This window comes from Pezoporus flaviventris, unplaced genomic scaffold, assembly GCF_033815535.1.
Source record: "Pezoporus flaviventris isolate CSIRO_AGI_PZ_B2104156 unplaced genomic scaffold, CSIRO_AGI_Pfla_v1 ptg000036l, whole genome shotgun sequence".
Lineage (NCBI taxonomy): Eukaryota > Metazoa > Chordata > Aves > Psittaciformes > Psittacidae > Pezoporus > Pezoporus flaviventris.
In genome coordinates, this window is record NW_026892584.1 from 9,384,189 (window position 1) to 9,401,598 (window position 17,410).

At 41.7% G+C, this 17,410-nt stretch overlaps 2 protein-coding genes across 7 annotated transcripts in view; both read right to left on the bottom strand.

Moving 5' to 3' along the window:
- The window catches only part of SERGEF (secretion regulating guanine nucleotide exchange factor), a 162,402-nt gene extending 161,874 nt beyond the window's left edge, over positions 1 to 528 (bottom strand). For all 6 annotated transcript variants that reach the window (XR_009745053.1, XM_061463017.1, XM_061463019.1 and 3 more), the window contains exon 1: positions 406 to 528. Coding sequence is in view for 5 of the 6 variants with exons in the window: in XM_061463017.1 (XP_061319001.1) it covers positions 406 to 429 (24 nt within the window). In the remaining variant the exon portion in view is untranslated. The remainder of the gene's footprint in view (positions 1 to 405) is intronic.
- Positions 529 to 1,439: 911 nt separating this feature from the next.
- TPH1 (tryptophan hydroxylase 1) lies at positions 1,440 to 15,937 on the bottom strand. Its single transcript, XM_061463013.1, has 11 exons — positions 15,859 to 15,937; positions 12,186 to 12,323; positions 11,028 to 11,211; positions 9,542 to 9,642; positions 8,855 to 8,922; positions 7,163 to 7,359; positions 6,553 to 6,688; positions 5,419 to 5,545; positions 4,322 to 4,417; positions 3,639 to 3,772; positions 1,440 to 3,328 (listed from the first exon to the last, which is right to left on the bottom strand). Exons 1-11 carry the CDS (start codon positions 15,925 to 15,927, stop codon positions 3,154 to 3,156), a joined length of 1,425 nt encoding a protein of 474 aa, XP_061318997.1. The 5' UTR covers positions 15,928 to 15,937; the 3' UTR covers positions 1,440 to 3,153.
- Between the last annotated feature and the right edge of the window lie 1,473 nt (positions 15,938 to 17,410).

Below are 17,410 nucleotides of genomic sequence, written 5' to 3' on the forward strand. Positions count from 1 at the left end.
TGATGGGTTACTACCAAACATGCTTACCGCAGAGCCAAACGCTCTTGAAGCCAAACGCGCGTCCACCCGTCCCTCATACCTCAGCGGCGGCAGCAGGTTGCGAGCACCGCCCGGGCTCCCAGAGCACAGTCCGAGGCACGTCCCAGCCCCGGCCGGACAAGCCGCGGGGCTCCCAACTCTCAGCTGCCGCGGGAAGCGCGGCGAGGGCGACCCACCATCACTTTACTGTTTTCGGGGAGGGGGGACCTTAGACCGCCCGTGCCCCGGCAAGCGAGGCGAGCGCGGGCCAACAGCAGCGCGCACGGCCCCGACCCCGCAGCAGCCCAAGGGAGGGCGAGCGAGCAGCAGCCCTTCAGTGTCGGTACCTAGCGGCCGCGAAGCAGAACGTGCCGAGCGCCCACTTACCCACGTAAAAAGCCGGGGCTCCATGGGGCCGTCGGCTCCCGGCCCTTCCCGCCACGCAGCAGGCCGGGCAGGAAGAGGCTGGACTGGGGCGGGCTCCGGGGAGGCCCCGCCTCACATAGGGCCAGCGCGTCCCGGGGGCCTGTGTGGAGCGGCGGCGCCCGTCGAGGTGGTCTGCCTGGAATGGGGGGTTCTCAGAGCCCTCGGGAACGTTTAGAGCCGGCTGTGGCGAACAGCTGCCGTCTTGATGGCCTCCCCGGTCTCCAGCTCGCTCTACCCCTCTAGTACGCTCCAGCTTTGGCTGCTGCCCGCACGAAGAACTCCCCAAAGCCCAAGCGCCTGGACCGGCCAGCGCTGACAGAGCCCCACGGATGGCGGGGCCACCCGCCGGCGTCGGCGCCTGAAAACGCTTCCTCAGTGCTCACCCGTTTGAGCGGGGAAAAAAGACTAAAGCTTTAAAAAATGAGAGGAAAACAAATTAATCCTCAACCAAATCTATGCCTTTCTGAATGGAATTAAGGCACGTGTGGAATTTGTGAACCACAGTATAAAACATACAAACCCTTGGTCAGAAGTGCTTTGTGTTTATTGCTACAGTGCTGAAGGGGGTTTTGCTTATAATAATTAACTCATTTATTTCATTGACATTTACAGCCTCCACCCTAGTTTAAAATACATTATTACTGCTCTATATTGCTAGATGGTTTGGATGTGTGAAGTCAAACACAGGTGTTGTTAATGTTGCAGAAATGCATCTTCTCTGTATTACTTAAAGCAGTTTACCTTTTTTTTTTTGCTACACAAGTGCAAATAAAGATACAATAACTTTCTCCAAAGCATTCAAAATTAGGCGCTAATTTATCAAGTATAAGGTTTTCTACTTAAAATATATACACTGTTCAAAGATTTGAAGTAACACAGATCTACGTGTCTTTCAACAACAAAACAATCCCAATGTTTTTTAGAATGCAGCTGAATATTAACTGTTACCACAGAAGCAGACAAAACAGATCCTCCTACTACTCGTGTAGAGACAAAGCTCCTATAAACTGTTTTAAAGTCTAATGTAAGCCATGAATGCTGTAGACCATATTTCTACATCTTGTTCTTTTTAAGAGTTACATGTGTTAACAGACACAGGAAAAAAAGTAACCTAGACTCGATTTAAACAGTGAATATACTTGGACCAGTGATTGCTTATGGAACAGATGTGGCCTGCTAGAAAGCGTACAAAACTTGAACTGATTTCCAAGCATAGAGGTTCATGAAAGTCCTTTCAAGTTCTCAAAATCCTGGACTAGCACTTACAGCGTAGTCAAGATTTCAGCCCATTTTCCCAGCAACCTTCACAGCTGCAAATTCTGGATTTCCTGATACGCCTATGAAGAATCAGTGCTTAGCTTGCTATTTAATACACCCTTCACATCACAGGTCTTCCATTCAAAGGTATTATATCCTGTACACATACTTATTTCCATCAGCAGGATCAGCAGAAACAGTAGCTGGCACAGCTTTGTGCAGCTGTTCACAGCTTTGTGCACCTGAAACAGTGGGGCCCTAAAAACTGTGAAGTTTGCTACTATGGGATACAGGCAATTCAGAAGGACACTGCTTCCCACCACTTGTAAAGTGCTCTGTGGAATTAGATATACTTTCTGCTACAAGGTAGATTGTTACTACATTCATAGCCACACAATGCCTGTGAAATTCTTGGGCTTTTACAATTTCTGTGAAATGCTTGGGCTTTTCAGTTATCATTTGCTTGATAGGGAATGAAGGTGTTCTGGTTTAAAGAAGAAACGGAACACATCTTTGACTCTGCAGGTCAATAAAGTGACTAAGCAATCAAGAAGATACTTATTCTTACAAAAGGCAGACTAGGCTATGAACTCCGGCCGTCATTTCAAACTCTGGTGTTATTTTAGAATCAATGAAATTATTTTTAATATTAAATTGTAATTTGGAAATAGTTTGTGCTAAGTCAGTACCTGATGGTATTTTTTGCTAAATTAATTCAATCAAAAAAAAAGGGCAAATTATATTTCTGTAATGAAAGATCTTCCCTCAGGTGCAATATCAAGGACAGCAATAAAAATCCTGGCTCTCTGAGCCAACAGTAAATATCCCAAAATAAACAGGCTTAGGATTTCATGCAACAGCTCTGTATCTCTGCCTTACATTAGAAGCATCTGCAATTCTTTGGGGGCAAGAACAATCCCTCTAAATGCAAGATTCAATCCCTCAATTTTATCATGGTGAACCTCCAGCTGTTTGTGTTCTGATGTCTGCGTCTTAATCATTCAAGTTTTAAACTTAGTACCACAGACTTAGAAGCACTGATTACTATAGCTTCTATGCTACAAAGCCTGCAATGCTATAAAATTAGTATTATAGTACTAGAGTCAGAAACTGACTTTTTCTCTGTGGCAAATCACTCTATTATTGTCTCATAAGCTACTTTCTGCACCATCTGATCCTAGCCTTGATCCACAGACCACACTTTTTTTTCCAGTCTAGCAATTTCTCTCCTCCCCACCAGCTTCTCAAAGGCAACTCCAGGCCTTTTTTATCCAAGGGGGAGGGAGGAATACATTCTGTAAGGGACTCTACACAGAGAAACAAGGTAAAGTTATTATCCTTATGGGCCATTCACCCTTCCATTTGTAAATGAGAGAGTTCTACCCATTACATGCCTAAAAATAAAACAATAGGGAAAATAAAGAGTGCAGCACCACACTGCTGACAGGAATGTTAAACTTCCAGCTGCTTGCCCATCTTGCTAAGGGCATCACTGACAACGTCCAGCTCATGACGTAGCTCATTCACCACGCTGGCAATGCTTTTCGTGTCTTTCAGGATCTGCACACTTTGAGTATATGGATTGTACTTCACACCAAATGGACGCTTGATGGTTTTTGCAAACTCCCTATTCAAGTAAAAAAATACAGGGAGTTATAAACAAAACACAAATGCATCCCCTGTATGCAGTCAGGATCAATAATCACTTTTCTAAACTATTTACTTTCTTATAAATAGTTGTTATATAGTTCATTATCTTTCCCACCCAGTACATGGAAGACCAAGCAAATGCTAATCTCAGCTTTCTAACCCCATGAAAATTAGTCATAAAACTGTAATAAGAATAGAAGGGTTTGGTGCTGCTACTGAGAAATGCACAAAATCAAAACCCGCTTTTATAAACAGGGGAAAAAAAAAAAAAAAAAAAAAATCAGTACCTCATCTTTTCCTTTGCTTCTTCAAAACTTTCAGAAACAAAGTAAACCTCCTGGAAAGTTGTTATGAGGCATTCTTGCTTGCAGGTGACCTTTGGATCAAAAGGCTTGACTTTGGCACCACCAGAGAGTGAGTGCTGGTATCATGTGTTACCATGTGTCAGAGGAACATCACCACCCAAAGAATCCATGAGGAAGACGACATGAAGTACAATGAATAGAAAAAGATTAAGTGAGACCATATTTAGTGCATTACATCTTAAACTTTTTATCTCTAGATGAACATTGATTAAAGCTTAAAAAAATTAGTATCTCTGAAGGTCCATATTCTGCCAATCTGGGTCAAAAAAGAGATTCCTCAGACACAAGGCTCATCTGTAAACAACAGCAATATTTTCAGAATCTGTTTAAACCAGGAGAGCTTTATTCTGAAAATAGTTACTGGGAAACTTATGTTAAGAAATACCAGTCATCTAGTGCTTCCTGCAAAAGACATGGGAGCTACTCAGCATAAATCCAAAAGCAGACTGTCCAATAAGTATTGCCACAGAGAATTTTCTTAATGTCTAGTAAGTATCTAGGAGTTTACAAAATAATGATTTTTAGAATTATACTTCATTAAAAAAAGAGAAAACAGTGACAATAATAATCAAACGAAAAGATAAGTAAGCAGTAGATATTCTTACCCTGAGTTCACTAATCGAAGAAAGCAAGCCAGCCCCATAAACTCGTAGCTGTCCCTCTTGCTTGCACAAGCCAAACTCTACAGTGAAGAAGTAGCACTGAAACAGAGAAGGGAGTAAAACAATTCAGCTTTCAACAGAGATGCTGTGGTGAACTAGACTGGGGCACTTCTATTTACAGGTAGTATCAAACAGTTGCAAATATCAGACAGTCATCACTCAGTTATCCTTCTCAGATGTTCTCAGAGGGAAGTCAGAAGATAGAAAGTTGAAGAACCATTGGACTGCATGTTTCTCATAAGAAAGATTGATATTACAGGTCACCCTGGTCAGCTAGAAGCTGTTAATATCAGTAGGAACATGGAGGTGTAAATCTGTTTTGAGAAATATGGTCATGACATGGCAGCTTCAGCTTAAAAGAAACACTGGATAAAAAGGATCTCTGAGTAAGTGAAAACATCAGCCCACTACAATATCTTTCTCTTTTGCTTAGTGGCCTATAAAGAAGCTTAGTTTGCCTGGATTTCTGCAGGTATATGAGGAAAAACACTGTTTTCATAGATGGCTTAGTTCTGCTCCCAGTGAATATATATAACCAGCATCAATTATTTTTCATCTAAATAAGGAAATTAGATGAATTTACATTATTTCAGTTTCTTGACTGAGAAGTATCTAATGCTAGCACACACCACATTCAGTGAAAACACTGTATCATTTCAATTCATTCTACATATTAAAGAAATAAATTACTCTTAAAATCATTGAATCATGTTCCTAGCAGTAAGAAGATTTTGTTTGGAAGAAACTGACCATAGAATTTCAACCTATAAGAAGTGATCTACCACCAGAAGTTGCACACTTACTTGACAGCCAAGTGAATAAAAATACCAGTCATAGCAATCTTAAAATGTTTGGTTTTTTGTTTTTCCTGGCATGGAAATTTGTTACATGGTCTAAAAGCTGAGGACCAGTGAAACCCATAGTTCTAGTAGCTGGTGAGGCTAACATTGACATGAAGCTCCAAACATATTTGATGGAGTGGGATCAGCCTAGTAAAGCACAAAGCTTTCAATGGGATCACAGGGCACTCAAATACTCACTGTTGCCAGTTTTTGAACAGCCTCGTCTGATGCCCCGAGTGATGCAAGACCAATTTCCTGGGAGAACTGAGCAAAACTGGGTTCAGCCAAAAGAGGGACATGACCTAGGAGCTCATGGCAGGTATCACTGGAAAAAGAAACAAATAAGTCTCATGACCTGTCTTTGTGGCTCTGTGAAAAAGCAGCACCACTGAACAGATACAATGTCTTGCATTAAACTATTTAATATCCAAAGACAGAAAAGTGTCAATCACATTTAGCTGAAAGCAGCAGAATGCATTTTCTTCATAGCAGCTGGTACAGTGCTGTGCTTTGGCTTTAGTATGACAATAACACAGATAACACACCAGCGTTTTAATTGTTGCTAAGTAGCACTTACCCTAAGTCAAGGACTTCTCAGTTTTTCATGGTCTGCCAGTGAAGCTGGGAGGGAGGGCAGCCAGGACAGCTGACCCAAACTAGCCAAAAGGGTATTCCATACCACAACATGTCATGCCCAGTATATGAACTGGGGAATCTGGCAGGAAGGGGCTGATCTCTGTTTAGGGATGGGCTGGGCATCAGTCAGCAGATGATGAGCAATTGTATTGTGTGTCACGTTTTTTGAGTTTTACTCCTCTCTCTCTTGATTTCTTATTATCATTACTATTGTTGTTATTATTATTACATTTTACTTCAATTATTAAACTGTTCCTAACTCAACCCACAGGTTTTTACCTTTTTTCCAATTCTCTTCCCCATCTCACTGGGGGAGAGTGAGTGAGCAAGCACCTACATGCCAGCAGGTCAAACTAACTCTGCATAATCTATACATAAACTTGAATTTTCAAATGAAGCCATCTAAAATTAAGACCAGAGCTCTGCATTTATAAGGAGTGTATATTTAACTCTGCGCACAATGACATCACTAAGAGCTCTCCAATAACATGCTGTACTTCTGAAAATCCTGTACTTATGAAGGTGGCACTTGAGCATACTAAAACTTCATTACATTCAGCGTGAAGGCTGAGTCTTCAGCACCTTAAAAATAAGTTTTCTTGCTGGTGCTTCTTGAATGGCTTTTAAGTAGCTTGGCTCTGGGCAGCAAGATTCAAAACTCACTCTCAAATTCTCCCCTAGGATTAAATGACTCACGGTTCTGGTGTATAGAGAGGGTCCGAGCTGTGTCTAACATATTGAGTGCAGTGAAAAACTCTGAATGCTAATCCTGCCAAGAAGTCTCTGGGTGACAGATATCCAGCAACAGGGCGGATGATGAAACCTGTGCGCTCTGAAAAGGAACAGAGAAATTGCACATTACTGTTGAATTGCAGTGTTGTCACCTTTCCTGCTACAACTGAGGTGAAAGCTACACCACTTCCTTGGCTCAAGAGCATCTGGGAAAATTAGACACAATTAGAAAAATCTGGCCTAAGCTTGGGAGTGACCAACATTTAGTAAAAATATCCCTACCTCTGTGTCAGTGGATTTCCTACAGTTTCATACCTAGAGCAAACGCAGTACAGCTGGGTGTCTCTTTAGCCAACCATAACAGTCTCTTAAGAGGTAGCATTGCCCTCAAATGTCACCATTTATATATATTCAAGATGCAATACATTAAAACACAGGTGGCCAAAAGGCTTCTTAAAGGACCAGAATGAATACAAGCAAAAGAGACCAAGGGTGTTTTCTTGTGCCCATGAAATAGCAGCATGATTTGCAATGGACGTTAGTTCTTTTTTGTGCAAGAAAATTAGCATGTTACCTTTCAGGAAGCGGGACACATCTTCTAGCTGGGGTATATTGTCTTCCCTGTACCCACAGTATTTGGTGAGCAAGGGTAAGTTTTTAAGATACTCTCTGCAGGCATGAGTTGGGTAAAGCTTGTTAAGCTCTCGGTAGACAGTCCCCCAGGTCTTGATCTCCTCTTCGGTGAATTCAATCTTGGGAATTGGGTCACCACTACAAGGAGAAGAGGAAGAAATTATATTCCTTGCTAAATGGCTAATGACTCATTTACCTACTATTAACATCTATACAGCTGCAACACCTGGTCAAGGTACATTAGACACCGTCAAATACAGAGTGACATCTGGTCTATGCCCTTTAAGGCTTTTAGTCTAAGGGCTTGCCTTCTTTCCCACCTAAACCAACTGACAGGAATCTTTACATTGACCTCAGTGGAGCCTGAAAACTTTGATTCTATAAATAGTCTTTTAGGTGTTTAATACTAAGACTAACCTTTAAAATACCTGCATAGCCTTTACAGCTTCAGAAGCTGAGAACACATCCTTTTCCCTGTTGGACTTCTCTGGCTGCAGTTACTTTCCATTACCTTTTTGATTTGTTTTAGAAAGAGAATTCCCTAAATAATTAACACATTGCTTGGAAGCAGCTACAATTACACAGTATGTAAAAGTCATACTATGCAGAGGAGATAAGCGTTTGTCTGAACATATTAATTGTACTCCATCTTTCCTATTTAGCCCATGAGATCTTGACTAACGTGGATTAGAGCAAGGGTGTGACCTAAAGCTCACTGAAAGCCATGGGAGTGTTACCCTGAGCTTCCACTGCCAGCCAGGTAACCAGTATGGCAAATGCTTGCCCAAGCAAATTTCTGTTAGCAGTATATTGACGGTAACCACCTCTGTGCTGTGGTAACCAGTTAATACACAGTGCAGTAGAGCTCTAGATACACACCATTTCTAGGTATTTTCCAGTTGAGCAACTTGACATCTTAATTCAAGAAGGCAACAGCAACTTGAAAATCATGTTTAGAAAGAATTTATAGCACAGGGCTATGAAAATCTTACTGCTTTAAGAACTCCTTCCCCCATCTCTAAAAGACAGAAGTTCTTTAAGTTTTTGGGTTTGTTTTTTTCACAGAAAACTTCTTATCTGCACATCACAGACACTAGTTTGAACAAGGAAAGAAAATTAAAGTATTAACATTTTCCAGAGAGTTTACACTCAGTGGTCAATGGGCTATATACTGGGGTTTGCCTCCCCTCCCTCTCTTTTGTAAAGAACAGTCTGCTCTAGTCAAGTCAGTACATCCTGGCGCAGACAGCTGTGCATCATGCCTTGTCCACCCTCTTCCTTTGTTGCACCCATTTCCAGAGAAGTGGGGAGGGACCACAGAATCCAAATGTTCCACACTGCAGGAAGCCCTCATTGGCACTGCTGCCCATCTGAGTATCAGCCCTGCTGCAGATGCCGCAACAGTCAAGCGGCTGTGGCCCCAGACTGATCAGGCCTGGGGAGCTGTAAGATGGCCTAGATCTACCTTTTAATCTTGTCTTACATCTAACTTCATTTCACCCCCTTGACTCCAATTCCCAAGACAAGCATGTCTCAGTAAGATCTGAGCCCAGGAAAGGTGAGCTCTCAACAGTCCACTCTGCTATTATCTCAAGGCACCCAGAAGGCTTATTGTGGAAGAAGTCAAGCTTACTGTTTGTAGTGCATAGCGAGGTCTGCAAAATACTTTCGCCTCTTACGATAGACATTGTCTTTGAAACCCTGGTGGAGGGAAGGAGAGAAACGAAGTTAAATGAGTTTCCAAGCAGTAGTAAATAAATTAATTTAAAACAAGACACTTGAAAACCTCATAGCTGTAGTCTGAAATGTTTAGTAACCGTGAACTAAGCAAATACTCCAGCTCAAATTAAGAATTATATATAACTATATATTCAGTAGACAATAATTCATTTTAGTCACATCACTATTTATATAAACTATGTTACTTGCTTGATAATTCTAAATTACAGGACAAAGTTCCCATTTGCACTGCCCAAGTCCCAGTTTGTTTGCTCCAATTATAGTGAGAAAGTAAGAGAAGGAACCAAGCCTGCCTCACAATGGCTTTTTTAATTTATTTATTTATTATTTGTGACTACTCTGGGCCCAGACTTGAAGCCCTCCAGTCCTTGCACATGCGAGCCTTGCAGAAAGGCATGGGAGCTGAATTCAGTGACGGCCTAAGAGAAAAAACCATGAAACCCCAAAGAGAAGGTGCTGAGACCCACAGAGGTGCCGTTGAGGGGAAGGAGAGGGAGAAGGAAAAGCTGCTATTTTATAAGTAAGGTCTACAAAGTACATTTTCACTATAAATTGGTTTTAGGGAAGAAAAAATACTCACTGGATGGTCAGCATCCAAATCGGAACCATACATCAGCACTCGGTTTGCACACTTATCCAAATCTGAGATCTTCTTTGGAAACCAGGGAACATTCTCCATGTCTAGAGAATGCATGGAATCCACAAGGTTATTAATAACGCCAAGTATAATGTGGGAGGAAATGCTACTTTCAAGTATGGCTATGGTGGTTACAGGCTAAATCTATAAATTAAAAGCACATGAATAAGACAAGGGAGTCTACTGCCTATCTGGCACCAGCCTACAGCTCACACTTCCTCCTCTGTCACTGCCAGAGTCTGCCTACAGAGCACATCCAGCTCCAAAGCGTCCAGGGAAAGGAAACAGTTAATATGGGGTTTCTGCGGCCCTGAACTGTTATTACTGTTAGAGTAGCATCTAGAGGCTTCTACTGAGACAAGGCCTCCTTGTGCACACTGTTGTGAATCTTCTAGGGTACAAAGTGCACGAAGAAACAGAAAAGTGATTTGCCTGTGGTACCTGAACAGAGTGGTAGCAGCTTGAGTCCTCCCATCCTGCTTGACTGACCAGGGGAAATAAACATTGCTCATGGTGATGTACCTCAGAAGCATTTGGCTTTGCTAAGGGGTTTGTGGGGGAAGAGGAAGAGCAGGAGGCCCTGCAGCCTTAGAGAGGTACTTCATTACAGTTTTGCTACTGACTACTTTTACTTTTTTAAGCCTAAGAGTTTTTAGCCAAGCTCTAGGCAGAGCAGTTAATATGCTGTTTTTCTCCTCTGTGCTCTTCAGTTTTCTTAGAAAGGACAAAGAGAATGTTTAGATTGAAATTACTTAGGGCCTAAGTAAGCCATTTTTACTCAAGAACCCCAGTTTTCACTTTCCCCTACCTACCAGCCTGTGCCAAGCACAATGGCTGACAAATACATGGGTCTGACTTCCAGCTGCCCTGAACCTTAGGCATATCTTTAACTAGAAGCACAGGCAAAGATATGAAGCATCCCAAAGTTAAAAGGCACCTCTTCCACACTAATGTAAGTAACTGATTATGATGAAAAGTGATTTAAAAAAAAAACAAACAAACTAGAGCTAAATGAGGAAATTGCAGAATCCATCTCCCACTCTCACCAGTGTCTGAACTGAACTGGGATCTGCCAGTATTATACCTCTGTGATCATGGTGTACAGTCCCTACATGCAGGCCTGTGCAGGTGCAGGAACTTCCTAGTGATACCAGCTGTGCTGTACTGTGAAGAGACAGAAGCACAGCTAACAATTTGCACCCAGGTGTCACCTAGGAATACACCCTGGAACAGCCTGTATTCTTAAGCGACACCAGCCAATGCAACCCTGCCCATGTAAACTAAACTATACTCATTCACAACCCAGAAGCGTAAACCTGGTACCTACGGATTGAAAACACTACACAAATGCAGTCATGGACACTACAAAAAAATTTCCAACTAACACACCGAGAAGTGCATTTTCATCAGAACTGCCTTTTGTACTTACCATCTTCCTGGACATTGAAGTGCTCTGTTGGGTTCATAGAGACAACATTGACATGGGATTTCAGGAGCTGGAAGATCTCATTCAGTTGTTCACTGTTACTGTCACAGTCCACAAAGATCTCAAACTCAGAATTTCGTCTCTTGGACTTCCGTGACTCAATGTGTACCAGATTGACATGCTTCTCCTGTTTTGCAAGAAACAGTGTTTTCTAACAAACTAAAAATAACTGTCTGAAAACTAAAACTTGGGTTTTTTTCAAAATAATATTCTACTGCTAGAGACTACTCACCACCTTTGTGAAGCTATTTTAGTTAATTGGATCTCTTGGTAGCAGTTTGCTTATTGGAGGGGGGCTAGTTTGATTTTAAAAAGCTTTTCATACAGAAGAAAGTGACAGAGAACCTGTATTCTTTCAATTTCACTTATATTCAGGAAGCACAGAAAGACACAGTCAGGAAGTTTAAATTCATAGACCTTTTTCTTTCATTGCTCCCATAGGAAGCTGATTAGCAACTGGGTCTGGGGAAATTCACCAAATGCCAATCAAGTCACCATATAATTCTCTCACAAGCAAGCAATGGACTTAAAAGCAGTAGTTTTCAGGGCGTAAATTTTATTTGAAAAATTATTTAATCATATGTCTTATATCAGGAACACAGAGAAAACCTGAGGCTAAGACATGCAGGGCCAGAAGACAGAGCACTGTGGCACTGTGCATATTCCTTGTACCTACCTGCCCAGCAGTCAAAGGGGTGCAGTTGTGCCACTGCATCTCCTCTATCACCCTCCGTCTGGCTAGGCAGGGTGACATGGGCACTGGCCTCACCCCAGCACAGGTCAGCACCCCAAGTGTCTACCTGCCATCAGCGGGAGCTTCAGTCCTGCCTTTTATATGCAGTAGAACCAATGAGTGCCAACCCTCTTTTCATGAGGCGAAAAGACGAAACGGTCTTTAGTCAGTGCAGATGGTACATTTTGTGAAGGATTTTAGCCAACCAGCATCTAATTTCCAATGCATAAATTTGCCTTCATGGGTGATTTTGGGTACATAGTGGGAGCCAGGATAGGAATCACATCCTTAATAAATGGATGTAATTCATTCTAATGTGTTCCAAAACTATCCTTGAAATTTAATAATACAGAGCAGGTGGTACCTACCTGAAAGAGTTTTAATGCTTTCACAAGACCTCCAACTTCATTCTTCAAGGAAAAAATGATGGCTGTTCTTCCTCTTTCAGATGCATGGTCTTCATTCTCTTTATTATCTTCAATCATCACATAATTTGATTTATTTAACTAAATGCAAACAAACAAAAAGATTTTTCTGAATGGCTAGTAGTGCAAAAAGTGTAAAGTTTTACATTTCAGTTTGTCTTGGGATAATATTGTGCTCTGACTGATCAACCACGAAAGGAAAGGTACCCATTAAATCTTTACACAATAACACTAGACACACATGGACTATGTGAGAGCTGAGGTTGAAATACTGAGATTTCTTCAGTTGAATGATTTTATAGACATCTTTAGACATCCTCTAGGAAGCAGAAAATGTTTTCAAAGCATAGCTTATAACTAGCATTGGTACTGAGGGGGGAGCTGTAAGATACCAGCAGAAATAAGAAGTTGAACAAAATACTTGTTGGCAAATGCAATGAAAATTAGTAAAGCAAAAAATCCAAAACCCACTGAATATAGACAGGAAAAGCTGGATCAGGATTTAGTGGATCACAATTGAAAAGTCATTGCCTTTCTCCCACTGTGTAACCGTAAAGCACTATTTTACAGAGAAAGGAGACAAAACCTAAGGAGTTAGTGTTGTGCTGACCAGAATCTGTTGGCTATAAAGATCAGCCACAAGTGAGCTATTCCATCTGTCACGGCCCTTAATTCACACACCAAACTCTTATAAATCACCCAAATCACACACTAAAATTTTCAGGCATCCAACACTATAGGACCTTGTGGTTTTGTACCTTATTAGTGATCACAGTCCTGACTGTGTGGAAACCAGTGGGTATCACAGATCATATTCTTAGCTACTTGTAGCCAGGCCACAAATAGAAGTAACATTGAAACAATTAAGAATGTAAAAAATGCAAAGTAAAATAAAAATACAAAGCTTAGAAGCAGAGGCTGTGTCTCATAAGTATTCAAACCTTGCAAAAAGAAACAAAAAAGGTGAAGTTTCTGAAGGAGTCAGTAAGAAAAAGAAAAATGAAGGTACATTATTGCTATTTGGAATTATTTTTTGGTTTGACACAGCTTTTCAGGATATGATTATCTGGTGACATTTTCAGAAAATGGAAAGAGCAAAAATCAAAATGCAATCAAAATGCAGCAGTTCCACTGATTCCCTTCTATAGCCTCTCCAATTTTAACCTCCTTAAAATGAATAATGCTGAACAACTGAGTATTTCTATCTATAATAGATAAGTTTAAAAACAAAAAACAGATTTTACCAAAATGCTCCCATAAGAAGGTAATCTGCCTAACAAAACAATTAAATTGATTTTAAGTCAAGTGATTTACAAGGCAGATATTTGATGCTGCTCTAAGAAAGGTTTCAAGCAGGTTACTAGGTGTGAGCTCTTGGGGTGCCAAGGTGGTATCCTATGGCAGAGGTCTTGCTCCAAGCCTACTGATGCTGATTTAGAAATATCTGTATTTCTGACTGGGTCCCCACCTAGAACAAGCTGTCACTATATAATGAGCCTGGATGACTGTGTCAGTCCATCACACTGTTTCTGATCCTGCAAAGCCACTGATCTCTATCAGATTGACTCCAGACATAAAATTCTCTGCTGAAAGTATGCAATAGAGCCCAATCCAGCTTCTGCTGAAGAGCCTGTGGGTCTCACAGCTTGCTCAGTGAGTGTCAGATCATGATCACAAGAGCCAGGAACTGGCACTGAGCAAGGGTGCTCCAAGCAGAAAAGAAAAAGCTATTAACTCTACAATTACTTATAGGATATTGGTTGTTTTCTCAAGTGCAGAGATTGCCATTTGTATGAGCCAAATCCTATTAAGATGTTACTGCTGTAGAAGCAGCTGGATGCAAAGAAGCCTCCATTAGAAATGGAGCCTGTTGATAGCCTGTTTGGCTATTTCATATATATACAGCTTATATGCAGCATGTTGGCTTGATTCCACACTCAGGATCATTGACTTAGGACAAGCTCAGCTTATGAGACTTGACATAGTTGCCATGCAATGTCATATGGTGCACAGCCAGGACAAACTACATGCACTGTAGACTAATGTTCTTTCTTTGTATTTTGCTAGTTCAATTAACACCATGGTGACAGCTTTTATGAATATGTTTAAGAGAACAATAAAGAAAACAGAACTCAATAAGTTCTTCTTACATTAAGTTCTAAAAATGATCCCTAATTTAGGAATTTGAAAAAGAGAAATTCAGATGCCTACAGCACCAAATGCACACCACTTGAATCTTTGACTTACACAACAATAAGCTTGTGCTTCCAATTAAAAAATAAACTGAAAACAAGTCTGCATTAACATAGCAACCATTCTGGTGCAAGACAAGGGGAAACAGTAATACAAAACCAATTCCTCTCCTCAACAGCTGCACCTTCACTGTCATTTTATTCTGTATCTGTAACTCAGCTCTAATCAACTCTGACACTCTTCCTTTCCAGGGTAACACATTTGAGCTTTTTGGAGGGTGAAGGAAGCATTGATGCTTGTTATTAATGATGCAATTCATTAACTGATTTGTCATCAACCTGGCTCAAGTCTTAATGAAAGTACACAAACACAGGGATACTCTAGAGCCCTTATTTAGATAGATACCTAGGTGTCCTCTGGTTAAAGATTGCTCCTTCAGAGCCCATAGCAATTAACTTCCCTTTCTCCACCTCCCCAGAGAACATTCTGTTAGACAGATATTTGAGGGTATTTTTGATATTCAAATATCAAATATGCTCAAATTATTTTATTATCAAATAAAAATATTTGATCATATTTTGTGCTTTAATTCGTTATATTAATGGATAGCCAAGACCTAAAGTTATCTAAACATACTTGTTTAAAGGAAATTATGTTACAGCTATAAATTGAAGACCAAAAAATATTTTTAAAAATGTGTTTGATACAGATTGCCATTAATTGTACTTGATAAAAAGTCTCAACAGGCATTTTATATCCTCCTCCCTCTCTTACTTTCTGCTTACTTTCTCACTGTCCTTCTGACACACTTCTTAGTAGGGAAGGATGAAGACATGATCTTGAGTAACAACATCTAGATGTCACATTACAGGGAAATTTTTCAACCATACCAAAGGCCCTCCTTAGATTTAGCTCTCAGACACCAAACCTAAAGCTGTGCTGAACAGTTTATTTGGCTTCCAAAGATCCGAGGAATATGGCTAAACAACCTCTTGTGAAACTTCACTCCGGTACGTCAGTGTTCTTGTTTCCACAAGGGCTTTTGCTGGCTTTATGAACTGCATGGTATCAGTAACTGCACCCAACACGTAAGATCTAATTTATCTGATTTTTGTCTGATGTACTATATATATTCCCCCTGTAACATGAAATAATCCCATAGTGGATTTTTCTGGGCTGTATCACACTCTCTGTCTCCTAAACAATGATACACCAGAAGTTACTTTTGTTCTGCCTTAATTTCATCTACTCGCATTTGAATTCTACCACTTTCTTTTCCCCGATCTGTCCAGAAACGGCAGCATCATCAGCCCCATCCCAACCGCAGCGGCACTGAGCACTCGAGCGATGCCAGAGGAGCAGCATCTCAGGGCAATTATCAGTTAACCGGGCCCAGAGATCTCCCCTTACCCCCGAAACTCACCTGGCCGGCGGCCTCCCGCGGACACAGGGCCGCCTCCAGAGAGCCGCCGCGGCGGGGAGCAGAGTGCATGGCCGGGACGGGACGGCACCAGGGCCGGGACGGCACCAGGACCGGCACGGCAGGAAACGGCTCCGGCACCTGCTTTATGGAGGGAGCGAGGGCCGCCCCTAATAGCCCTCCGCGAGGGGGTGGGAGGCGGTGGGCGGGGGAATCGCTGCCCGACCCTGCCCTCCGAGTAACCCCCGCTGAAAGGTGTTCAAGCACTGTTCACAGAAAAGGAATTCTTGGATGCAACCACCTACCAGCTCTGCATCCCCCAAAACCCCGCACAGAGGTGCTTCCCCTCTTGAGTTACCCCTCCTTGGTCGTCTGAATGAGGAATATTGGGGGGGGGGGGGGGGGGGGGGGGCGAGGGGGCAGAGGAGACTAGCTTTTTGTGGGTAACATTGTGGGTGTTGCAGCTAACACGAATTTGCCCCCCATGGGGCTGAGGAGTGAGGATTTGGATGGAGGGAGCCTGACTACCTTCATCGTGTTCACACAGCCTCCTCCCAGCACCTGTCCTCCCTCCTCAGTGAATTGATATGTGCCCTGCCCCTGGGAAAAGGAAGGCAAACTGAAGTCAATGAGAGGTGGCGAGGGCTGGGTCTGCAGCAGAGGGTAAATAAGCAAACATATCTATGAGGAATCAGCAGCTCAGACTCTATGAGGCTACCAAAGCACATACTACAGGACATAGTCTCAAACAGAAACATGGACGAGAGATGTACTGAGTTCTTAACTAAAATTAACAGTGCATTTGTTGCTGTGAAAATAAATTGCAACACATTACCTTTCTTAAAAACTCCTGCTTGTACAAGAAGAATAACTACATTTCAATCAGCAGGAAAACATATATTTGCATATCCTGTATATAATTATTTACTCTATAGCTCTAGACAGATGTCTGTATTTTAGAAACTATTCTGGTTTTCAGACTTCAATAAGCCTGGTCCTCACTGTCTCCTCTCAGGTCAGACTTGGTAACATTAAGATAAGGCGATTTGTGATACACAGCAGGAGAAGCCAAAATGTTCCCCAGGAACATAATCCCTTGGAGGCTTCTAAGCATTTGGGGGAGGTGAGACTGATTATTTTTTGGCTGTCCAAAACCAAAGGCTGATCTTTCTTTACGTTCCTTACAAACCTATCTTTCAAAGAAATGCTCAAAGGCGGCAATGACTAGTTTTAACCTAATTTACTCAAGTGTCTGAAAAATCTGCAGTATTTCTCTCTTCAGTGCCTAAAATCTTGAAACCTTGAATACAGCTAGATCTCTTATTCCCAAATGATAAATTACACTGATTTGGCCAATATCCAGGCTAACATCTAACTGAGGCAAACACAGTCACACTTGTACTGACTGACATCTCCAATGATGTCAGTGTCTTCCATCTTCCTAGATGAGATGGAACTTCAAACAATCCTGTTTCTAAGAGGACTGAGGGTGATTAGCTAGCTCTGCCCTTCAGTCACAGCACAGGATTGAAAGAGCATGGCTGTAAGCGATGAC